General features: G+C 38.7%; 1 protein-coding gene across 2 annotated transcripts in view; it reads right to left on the reverse strand.

The window, feature by feature from the left end:
* Positions 1-12,337, reverse strand: part of ITPR2 (inositol 1,4,5-trisphosphate receptor type 2) — a 526,733-nt gene that overhangs the window by 103,336 nt on the left and 411,060 nt on the right. For both annotated transcript variants that reach the window (XM_059081164.2, XM_059081169.2), the window contains 3 exons: positions 9,105-9,212; positions 4,415-4,607; positions 1,251-1,376 (listed from right to left, as the gene is read on the reverse strand). In XM_059081164.2, the coding sequence (XP_058937147.1) occupies positions 1,251-1,376; positions 4,415-4,607; positions 9,105-9,212 (427 nt within the window). The remainder of the gene's footprint in view (positions 1-1,250; positions 1,377-4,414; positions 4,608-9,104; positions 9,213-12,337) is intronic.

Below are 12,337 nucleotides of genomic sequence, written 5' to 3' on the forward strand. Positions count from 1 at the left end.
CTTCCCTACGTAGGGCGGACAAATATTTGCTATGTTTTCATTGCTATTTAACTCACACATCTACTCCACTGACAAATATTCTTCTTTTATTAGCACTGGCGTACCTTCTAAAAGAATCAAACTTTTTGTGACCACTCAGATTATACCCAAAGGCTAGAACTTTGATATCTGCTGTCTGTAACGGACCTTTGAAATAATAAATTACCACCACACTCCCTTTTCCCTTTCCCGCTCAACTCCAGTTCATCTGAAATAGGCCTAAACACCTGTTGCTTGTGTCATACCATCCTTTTCACTGAGCTTCCCTTTGTAGTACTATTATTTATCTTGTAACAACAAACAACATCGACAGCTAGGTTTTCCAGCGCGCTCACCAGCCACTATTCTAACCGCTGTACCTATAGCATCTCATTAGATTCTCACATAAGCCTATGAACAGATGAGATACAAAAGCACCTTGTGGTGATTGTTTGCTGGCATCTCCCATCTTGTCCTCCAAGCCATTCTTTCAATGCCCATTCCAAAGTTATTGACTGGATTGTATCCCAAGCCTGTGACATATTTTCCCATATGCACTTTTGCCAGATTTAAACAAAATTAATTCCCACAGTCCCACCCTTTAGCATACCTCTCCTATTATTTCCCATTTCACTTAACATGGGATAATTTCTCTTGCCTTTGCTTTTGCAAAACCTCATGTATTGTTCGTTTAATAATATTAACTTCATAGTCAATATCCTTTATGCTCTATTATCGTATTCTGTCTTACCCTGTACATTTAAAAACTGCTTTCCAGATTACTTGCCTGCTCCTTGTAGAAACCTCAGACAACATGGAAAGCAAAGGCAAGACAGTAAAATAGAGATTCTACTTATTTATCTCAGTCAGCATTTTGGCATATATCCCTCTCATTTTCCCCATATATTTATGTAATTGAAACAATACAGTATAAAAGTGCTTTCAGTCACAAAAATTACATACAAATAATTTTTTCATTGCCTTATTTGTCAATATATAATATAGCTCTACTAGCTCTTCTGTGTATGAGCTTTTTGAAAAACATTTATATTGACCACCATTTTTTGCCTACTCTCCTTACCATCATTCTCTATTTTCAATGAATAAAGAAAACCTGTTCAACAAGAATGTAATTGTTGTAATTGGGAAGGTCTAGATAGTTAGGGCATGCATCAAGAGTATTGTTTTCAGACTCAAAAATACTTATCATTTAAAGATAGACAAGCACTTGCCTTCATCTCCATCATCCCCAAATGGGTAGAAGAGAGCCACAGCTAAGTTGATAAACACAGCCAGGTTGAAGGAGATGCTCCCCCAGAGAGAAATGTGCCTTGAGAACCAGAACAGGGCAGGGTTACCTAGCGGGAAAGAAGCACAGTGGAACACAACAGAAAATGAATTTTGATTTCAACACAGGAGCCCTCCTGAAATAACATTTTACTAAATGCATTTTTGTAAACTACTATAAAACTATGACTTATTTTAGAACACTTATAATCGATACCAAAAAGGAGTTTTCTATTTGATTCCTTCTTTCTCCTTTAGCCAGTTTACATCTAAGCCATTGTAGAAGGATGAGTAATTCTGCAATTGCTAAAGGTGGTCAGAAAAGATGATTCTATATGAATTCTCTTTAATTTATCCCTAGAACAGATTAGGGGGAAAGAGAGTTTAGCAGCCACCTGGGGCCACTTTTAATGGAATGGTATACATTGCTGTGTAATTTAGTAATATTGATAAATCGGTCTCACTCCCGTGTCTTAAAGTAAAATAAAACCCCCCACCCCTTGCACAGATTTATCTCTGGTGAAAACTCCAAATCACAGTCACAGCTACCTGAAACTCTGAAACTTAACAGCACAGCATAGCATGGCTTACTGGGAACTAGTGATTTATAACACTAAGTTTTAAACCTTTAGGCTTCCCAAGAACTTGTTGGGTTTGCAACAGCAGAAGTAAATGAAAGATACAACAAGAACTACCAATAAGTGGGAGAGGCTTTGCTGAATATTTTCAGAAACAGGATTCTGTATCTGTCATCAGAAATGAATTAGCAGATGCATCTACTGAATACAATTGACATTTACATAAACCAAAACCCAGTTGTTTTCACCTCTCCTAAATAACTGAACAGATATGTCATGCATATAAGTTTGACACGTGACTTATTCGTGTCCGTTCTCTAATTCTTAATAGCTTAACATCAGATTTAAAATATTGGAGTCAATTGAGGGGGAAAGACATCTCAATTTTCAAATAGAAATTTTAAGCTTTTCAAATTATGTTCTGTGAATTCCAATCTCAAGTCTGTTGCTTACTTATAAACTACACTTCCCTTCAGTACTTCTTGTTTTCCCTCTCTTGGAATGGAGCATTCCAGCACTGGAGTAGGCTATGATTAGCCATGGGATTTAGTTGACTAATGTGTCATAAATTGTAAACATCTGCATCTCCATCATTCCTGAATCAGGAGTCCTCATTTTAAAAAGCAGAATATTGAGACAAAATCAGAAGATGTTGATGCATACATTTGTAATAACAAATCTATCAAATGAATTAGATCTGTCTATAACCTGATCATAAGCTGCTTCCAAATTTTAAAAGTAAACTGTATGTTGGAAATTATTTTAAGATTTGGTTTTTTAAAAAATATTTATTTATTTATTTATTTATTTGGTTGCACTGGGTCTCAGTTGTGGCATGGCAGGATCTTTCAGTTGTGGCATGTGGGCTCCTTTAGTTGCGGCATGAGGGCTCTTAGTTGCAGCATGTGGGATCTAGTTCCCTGATCAGGGATTGAACCTGGGCCCCCTACATTGGGAGGGTGGAGTTTTAACCACTGGACCACCAGGGAAGTCCCAAGATTTGTTTTTTGATAAATGACAAAACATTTATCTAAAAAAGCACAGATCCTCCAAGCACTGGCTCATTATTCAGTTTACTTTTTGTCAAGAACAAAAAGTATGTTTATCAAATTGAGTTTTCATATGTATTCTGGACACTCAAAACTTTCTCTGAATTCCATAAGGTTCTACATGGTAAAATGCTAAGGGAGAGTAATTTCTATATTTTTTCAAATATTCTGCTAAGAAAGTGTGACAACGCATGCTACAATCTTTATCCAAAGATGCTATGTCTCAAGCTCAACCAAGTTCGTAAACCACAATCACTGAAGTTCCTAGGAAACTAAAATGATGAAGCACTGTTGAGTAGAGGTATTGAGAACATAGTCTGGAAAACCTTCCCCAAAGTCAGAGAAGACTTAACCAAAAGTTTTCCCCTATCAATTTTTGTTAAAAACTCATGACATTTCTCATCTGGGAAAATAAACTTTATTTTATTTTATTTTTTTTTTTTTTTTTTTTTTTTTTTTTTTTTTTTTTTTTTTTTTTTTTTTTTTGTGTGTGTGGTACGCGGGCCTCACTGTTGTGGCCTCTCCCTTGCGGAGCACAGGCTCCGGACGCGCAGGCTCAGCGGCCATGGCTCACGGGCCCAGCCGCTCCGCGGCATGTGGGATCTTCCCAGACCGGGGCACGAACCCGTGTCCCCTGCATCGGCAGGCGGATTCTCAACCACTGCGCCACCAGGGAAGCCCTAAACTTTATTTTAAACTTGAAAATTTTTCAATTTTTTGGTAAACTTTTTATTTTATTTTATTTTTTAACTTTTTATTTTATATTAGAGTATAGTTGATTAACAATGTTCTGTTAGTTTCAGGTGTTCAGCAAAGTGATTCAGTTATCCATATACATGTATCTATTCTTTTCCAAATTCTTTCCCCATTTAGGTTGTAACATAATATTTCCAAATAGACAGGAGACCTGAGAAATAAGTAATGGGAACTGTATTATGGTAACTTTTAACTGTGACATTATAACCCTGCCCTATTTGAATGAAAGTGTCACACAATTTTTACCTTGATTTGGTGAGGTACAGATATGTTGAAAGATAGAATGACTCTCAGAAGAAAATATTAAACAATCTACTCAATCATAAGATCAGAAACACAAGAGGACAAAAGTGCTGGTGTCGACATCTCTCCACCCCGTTCACTGACTGTTAAGGCCAGTCAGGGCCTATTCATGCACTTTAAACCTGCAGCTGTTCCAAGGCTGAAACATACAGCTGCAATCTTGGATGTCATAATATTTATAAAACTATAGTATCAGCACTAAAAGATGATCTAATTAGTCAGAGCTTTCTGTTTTCCTTAAGCCACAGATGTCTTGGCTTCAGTTGTAGACTGAGCTTACAATCTTAAGCCCATAAACGATTTCAGTAACATCAGATGGCAAGAAATTAAGAACCAATTGAAACGAATACTGTCAGGTATTCCAAAGTACCAAGGTATCTATCATTATGCTCAAAATGAACCATATCAGTTTATTGTACTTACTCCTGATTTTCTTCTGCCACTTCATCTCATTGTAGAGATCTTCCGTTTGCTGGAAAAAGTCATTCACTTTACTTCCTTGTTCGTCCCTTTCCGTGGTATTGAACACACGGCACTTGGATTCTCGCGTGAGGTATTCACATATATTGGGGACAGGAAACACTATTTGTTCCATTGTCCTATCATGCCGAACAATCTGAAAACATTAATTTGCATTTCTTTCAGGCTTTGGATGGTCTTAAACTATTTTCTGTTTTTAGCATGACTTTATTAATGATACTTTATGACTTCAGTTATGAAAAAAATGTATCAACTTGAAGTATCTGAAATAGTCCTTTACATTTTTCTCTTTAAATGAGAGAAATTAACTGGACTAATGTATTATAAGTATTATATTTTGTTATAAATAACAAAAGAAAATCTTTATTCTTTCTGGACTAGCATTAAACTCTTGCCAAGCATTTTTATTTTCATGAAGTACATCAGAGAACTAAGAGGGTCTTAACTGGCAAGTGATTGGTTATGTAATCTTAAGCACAGCACTTGGTATATTTTTATCCTGCTGTTAGCCTGTTCTTCCTAAAAAGGGCTATTGGGGAACAAATGACATATACAACATGATGTGCCCTGAGTTCTACAGAGAAAAATGCTTTACGTCATTAAAATGTGGCAAAACATATTTTTGTAGGTATAACATCCATTCAAGCATATACCCAGATGTGAATAGTCATTATTTTGTACTTCTCTTACTTGATATTTGTAAGAATTTAACTTTAAACAACAACAACAACAAAACCCAGGGTAAATATTTCCATACAGCTTTCCTATGTCACAAGGGTTTGTGTAGACTAACTCCCAAGCTTCAAATTTATGTACTCTACCTAGCCCTCAAGAATGAATCACAGGATTGGTTTAAGGCAAAAGAGTCATTCTATTTCCCTATGACTGGTATGGTGATGAGCAAATAGCGTCGCTCTGGGAAATGAGGCATAAGGAGAAATATCCTGGGGTTGTGAGGTGCTCCCAGGAAAGATTTTGCTTCCTGAAAAGACAGAAAGCCACAGGAGACAAATAAAATAACAACAAAAAATCAAATACACAACACAAAAGCTCTTTTTCGCCTGTACCGTCTTTCTTCCTGCTTAGAACAAAAGGTGGTGATGATACTTAAAACTTTGGCAGCCATTTTGCAACCATGAAGTGACATATCACAGGCATAATAAGGAAGACTTAGCAGAAGAGATGGAAAAGGTCTGAGTGTTTGAAGACATCACTGAGTCATTTAACCAATTATAGAACTACTGGTACCTCCAGACTTCCCATTATGTGAGATAATCAAACATTTTTATTGTTTAAAAAATTGTCAGTCTGGTATTCTTTTACTTGTAACTGAAGCTACCTTAAATGATATGTTATATACACAGACCACATACTAAAATACTATCATAAAACAAAGAAGAAATTTGTAGTGGTAAATAAAATTCTTGAACATAAGCTAAAAAAATCAATTGTACAGAAGAAGAACTGGACCTATTTGATATGGTAAGCAACTATGTGTGGGGAAAAAAAGGTTTACTTGATCCAACAGTGTCAAACATTAAAAAAAAAACTCAGGGTGCATTTAAGAAATAATGTTCTGGGGCTTCCCTGGTGGCGCAGTGGTTGGGGGTCCGCCTGCCGATGCAGGGGACACGGGTTCGTGCCCCGGTCCGGGAGGATCCCGCGTGCCGCGGAGCGGCTGGGCCCGTGAGCCATGGCCGCTGGGCCTGCGCGTCCGGAGCCTGTGCTCCGCAACGGGAGAGGCCACAGCAGTGAGAGGCCCGCATACCACAAAAAAAAAAAAAAAAAAAAAAAAGAAATAATGTTCTGATTACTAGAAGCCAAGCTTTTCAGCCCCTTTAGGACACGTTATGTTTGATCTTGGTTGTTAAATTTTACAAGGGCATTGACAGACTGGAGGGATTACTGAAAGAGATGGGAATGTGTTATCTGTAAAAAGCCAAAAATGTATACTTTTAAAAATATACTTATTCAACAAATGCTTATTCAGTCCTTAGCGAGGAGTCCTGGGAAATTCAAAGTGAAAAAACAACATGACTCCCTATCTATAAAAACTTGTATTGCTTACTAATCACAATGGTTCTTCAAATGTTAGAGGCAAGCTGTCGTGTTGACAGGGTAGCAAATATTCGGAACAGCAGGCAAACATAAAAGTGGGCTAGAGGGTATGTTTTATCAAAAAATAACTTTCTAATTATTGGAGTTATTCCAAATTGGATGTTTCCTCCTGAAGTGGTGAGATCACTATCACAGGAAGAATTTAAAGCAGAAACAGGATCCTTATAAAGCAATTCCTCCTTGGATAGGTGAACAGACTAGGTAACCCACAAGGTCCTTCCTATTTCCCAGGGTCTTTGAGTCCATAACATATAGACAAACTATGATTTTCAACAATACTCATTATTATGGTTAGGCTCCAAGAACGGTGTTCAGTTCTGGAAATAAAAGGATGATCAAGACTAGCTTCTGCCTCAAATAGGGGACAAGTTACCCAGGAGAAGCTAACAGTATTCCAACATGACACATTAACAGAATGATCAAACTGCTGTAGGAGCATAGTGGGATGAAATTAATGAATGCCTGAAGGAAGGAGGGGAGTCCTCTCTGAATAGGTCATATGAGCTGGTCTTTGAACAAGCATGAGGATTGGTCAAAGCGAAGAATTTAGATCATCAACTCAGACTACTCCTTTGAACACTTAACTTCTATATCCAACTTAATGCATTCCTCAAAGTCACCTCAAATTCAATTTATCCAAGAATCAACAAATGATCTTCCTGTACATTTTAACTGCCAAAGCTAGGATCCCCATGCATAACACCAACTTCTGTCCACTTATTCAAACCAGAAGCCCCAGGGGTATCCTTTCCCCCAGTATTTCCCTCACCTTACATGTGCAATCCAACATCAAGCATCAAGCCCTTTACATACGTATATGTGTGCGTGTGTTATAATACATGTGTGTCTATTCTCTCCAATCAAGTCATCTTCAGTACCACCATTTCTCCCTTTTCTATCTTCCTATTTCATCTACCTGCATTCTTTGCCTCATTCCCTTTTCCAAACAGCAACTTCAGTAATCTTTTGAAGAGAGTCATTCCCCTTCCTATGTTCTTTCACCTTTCCTTCATTTAATTCTACCTGAAATCCCATGCCCAAACTTTAGTAGAGAGAAACCTCTACTTATTCTTTTAATATATACTTTATGACAACCTTCTCTGTGAAATCCATCCTGAAATTCCCCAGGCACAGTTAATTACTATTTTCTCTAAATTTCATTGGCCTTTGTTTATACAATTACCACACAGAATGACCTTCTCTATGTGTCTGTAATTGGTAAAGAGTAAAGGCTCAGTAAACATTTACCAAATATATGTGTTTACAGCTAAATCTCTCCTTACTGCTGGGAACCAACAGAAGTCCAACTTCAATAACAACCCCTGTCTCTCACACACAAGTTATTAACCCAACCTCTACCTCTGGCCCACCTGCTATTCTACCTGCCCATTCCGTCTACCGTTCCTGATATTCTCTTCTAATCACTGGCTTTGTGCTTTGGCCTCTGGGGCCTTCTGCAGAACCTTGGTGGTTGGATGATTTATTCGTATCCATTTCTCCGGCTTCCTGACTTTGCCAGCTTCCCAGTTCCAAAGCACCTGATGTAGAGAGCAATGTTTTTGCTCCTGGTCCAGCTCATGCACTGCACTAAGTCAACTCTACCACCAAAGCTATTAATGCTTATAAACATGAGCAAGGGATTCATTTTGAGACACAAAGTAATAATTCTCATTATTGCAAAGGTTTGGCAACAGTAAACAAAGAAGGTACGGTGATTATGTACCTTGAGAGTTAATAGCAGTGATGCCATCATGCACTCAGCTGAAAACTAAAAATATCTGCCAAAGTGAATGAATGTGTGAATGTAAATTACGAGTGACAGGCGTCAACTACTCTGCTCACTTCTGCCTGATCAGCTCTGCCAAGCAGGGTCAAAATGATACCATAGCTGGTAAATGACAGCCAGATGGGTCTCACAACACAAAATGATTAAGGCCATGTTGACCCACACCTCCTGAACTGCCACCAGCCCTGCAATAAGGTCTCATCTACGGGGGTGGGACTGAATTGCTGCAAAGTGAAATGGACATTGTTAAACCATTTCAAGCTCATGCTATGAATATGAAAACTTGACTAGGGCCTTCCGTTTTTCCCATCCTTCTGAATACTTTCTTACACAGAGATCTCTACTTTAATAAGCTTTCCATAGTTTTTAAAAAGAAACCATTTCTTGAATGATAATATCCACTATAATAATCCTGTCTCTAAAATATCACTGCTCTGCAATGATTTCTTCCAGGACCAGAACAAAACAAACAAAAAAACAACCTTATTAATTATAAGAGAGAATTTACATATGTTTCTGGTCAAAAAATAAAGGCAACCTTGAAAGATGTACACATGAATTTCTTAAAAGTGACTGCTCACATCTCTTCTTTTGGTATATATACTTTTACAGTTTACATCACTCAATTCTACTTCGTTGTTCTAGGAAACAATAATGAAAATGGTCTGAAAGAGAAAGTAAACATATCTTTTCACAGTTGGTCCCATTCAAGACATAATAGATGGTTACCTCGATCTGTGAGGTGTGGTTGGCATAATACTTTAAGGCTTCATCTCCATCATCTGGATCGGATCCCGGTTTGAGCATCTGCTGCAAGAGTTTGTTGTGGCGTGCCAACTAGAGGGGAAAAAAGGGAAGAAATGTGTTAGGACTTTTTTTGCCCCCTGTCCTGGGGACAAACTTAGAAAATACTTTGTCCACTTGTATACATAGCTTCACAGTTCTGGGGTTCATGGCAATTAATTCCATTTCAGGAAAGCATGTCTATTTGAAAGGCATAAATAACAACATCACTATAGCAATCTTACCTTTTTATTTGGCGATATAGTTGCTTAGCACGAGAAGACTGTGTCTTGCCCAGAGTAGGTATTCAATTACTAATTGTTGACTAAATACACATCTTCAATAATGTATAATTGTGCCAGGAAGAAGAAAAGCCCACAGTGATATATAATTGATGCTCCTTATAATAAATAACTTGATGAACACTGTGACAGTTCAGTGGGTAGTGGTACCAATATAAATGGCAGCTTCTTATATACACATAAATAGGTATCTATGTTTCCTACAGCATCTAATCAAAGCTCTACAATTAGCAGTTTGTACTAAAATCCTATGCTTCTACATGTTCATATGTCAATATTGGTGCTTTATGAGTACAGATCTCAGTTTTATTGTAATTGAAACCGAACATTTAAAACACAAAAATTTCACCATAAATTATCTTAACCTGCTGTTGATAGAAGTAATCTTTCTCATTTGAATGTCTATGGCATTTGTTGGTCAGTTCTCTCACTTTGTAGATAACTAATACCTATTGCCTTCAGATATCTCTTTTATGGTTGTCTTGAACAATCTCTAAAACCTCATAATGTCTTTAACCTTTCAGATTTTCTATTAAGCCTCAAGTTCCCTGAGGGCTTCTAGTAACAAAGAATCTGCCATATAATTCTTTTATTCCTAGTACCATTCCTATCTCTTACTCTGTGCCAGGTACTATCCTAAACATTTAAGTACATGAACACATTTGATCCTAGTAAGAAATCCTGGGGTAAGCACTCTTATCCTCATTTTACAGATAGAAAAACTGAGGCACAGAGCATTTAAGGAAATTGTCTGTGAGAATGTAGCTTTCCAGCTAATAATAGAACCAGTACTGAACTCAAGCAGTATGGTTTCAGAGTCAATACTCTTATCAACATTAAAGAGCAATAAATAAGTCTTTGTATTACTCCTGAAATGTTACTGTTAATTGTAAGTGTAAAGAATGGAGATAAATTTTAAACAATAATCCAGAACCTATAAAACTAAAACTAAATAAACAGCATCCTTGTTAGTGATAATTTGATAAGTTATTCATTTCATTGATGTTGCTCATTTTTGAAACTATTATTTTAGAATTGGCTTTCAGGGATATTTATAAATCATTCAAGAAAGCCATTCCCTGTTTTATATTTACATTTTATTTTTGACTGAAATGTGAATTATACAGATTTTATTACAAACCACAGTCATAAAACTTGTTGTGACTTGTAGGTGTTTCTAAAAATCTAAATGAGTTTCAAAGGATAAAACTATGGTCACCATGGGGGCTTCCCTGGTGGCGCAGTGGTTGAGAATCCTCCTGCCGATGCAGGGGACGCGGGTTCGTGCCCCGGTCCGGGAGGATCCCACGTGCCGCGGAGCGGCTGGGCCCGTGAGCCATGGCCGCTGAGCCTGCGCGTCCGGAGCCTGTGCTCCGCAACGGGAGAGGCCACAACAGTGCGAGGCCCGTGTACCGCAAAAAAAAAAAAAAAAAAAACTATGGTCATCATGTAGGCACATTAGCATATGTTTTAAGAAATGGCCAGTTCTTGAAAGCATGGACTGGCATAATTTGTGTATGGATTGGATCTGGGGCATGAGAGAGAGGAGTTCAGGGTGACTCCAAAATTACTGAGCAACTGAAAGTTTAGAAATGCCACTTACTAAGGAAAAATGCAGGAGGTGCATATTCAGGGGGTGAGTATGTGGACTTTGATTTTAGACACATGAAGCTCTAGACATCATCTAAAGGGAGGTGGCAGGCAGGCTGTTGGTGCTTGTCAGGAGTTCTGGGCAGAGGCTGGGGCTGGAGCTAAATGTCAGGGGTCATCGGTATATGACTGATATTTGAAACCATGAACCTCAGTGAGATCACCTGAAGTAAGCTTAGACGGAGAAAGGAGATCTAAGGAACTCTGACAGAGGCTAGAAAGATGAGAGGCATCAGCAAAGCTGACTGAGAAAGTTGAGCCAGTGAGGTAGGAGCAAAACCAGTGAAATCAGGTGTCCTGGCAGCCAAATGAAGAAAGAACTTTAAAAAATGGAGGCAGCGATCATCTGCATCAAATCAGCTGAGGACTGGGAAGTGGTCACTTGTTCACCAACTTGGAAGTCATGGTAACCTTGACAACAGCACGTCAGGCAATGGTCGGCACCAACGCCTAGCTGTAGTGAGTTTAAATAAGAACGAGAGGGGGCTTCCCTGGTGGCGCAGTGGTTGAGAGTCCGCCTGCCGATGCAGGGGACACGGGTTCGTGCCCCGGTCCGGGAGGATCCCACGTGCTGCGGAGCGGCTGGGCCCGTGAGCCATGGCCGCTGAGCCTGCGCGTCCGGAGCCTGTGCTCCGCAATGGGAGAGGCCACAGCAGTGAGAGGCCCGCATACCACACACACAAAAAAAAAAAGAAAGAAAAAAAAGAATGAGAGGGGCAGAAGTACAAACGATGAGTGCAGGCAGATCTTGAAGAGTGTTTGCTCTAAGAGGGGAGGAAAAATATAGGGTGGAAGCTAGAGAAAGGGACAGGGTAAAAGGGAGGATTTTTTTAAGATGGCAATTATAACGTCATGTTTGTTTGAGAGAGATGGAACATTTGCTAAAGCAATGTCTTGACTAGGTGAGAATGGAATGATCTAGTATATAAGTGGAAGAACTTGCCTCAGATAGAAACAAGTTCAGCCGCAGTGACAGCAGAGAATACGGGTGGGCAGCTGTGGTGGATACACAAAGTAGTTCTTTTCTGGTGACTTTTATTTTCTCAGTGGAGTAAAAACTTGACAAGGAGGATGAGAGAGGTTTGGGATTTTGAGGAAGAGAAGGTATGGAACAGTCGGCTAGGGAAAGTGAATGGACTTGGAAAATGGGATTGTCAGGAAACCCCAAGGGCCCCCCTGTGCTATGGTCAAAGTGAGGGCAATAAGTATCTTTGTGTTCTTCTCCCT

The sequence above is a fragment of the Kogia breviceps genome, chromosome 12 (genome assembly GCF_026419965.1).
Source record: "Kogia breviceps isolate mKogBre1 chromosome 12, mKogBre1 haplotype 1, whole genome shotgun sequence".
Lineage (NCBI taxonomy): Eukaryota > Metazoa > Chordata > Mammalia > Artiodactyla > Physeteridae > Kogia > Kogia breviceps.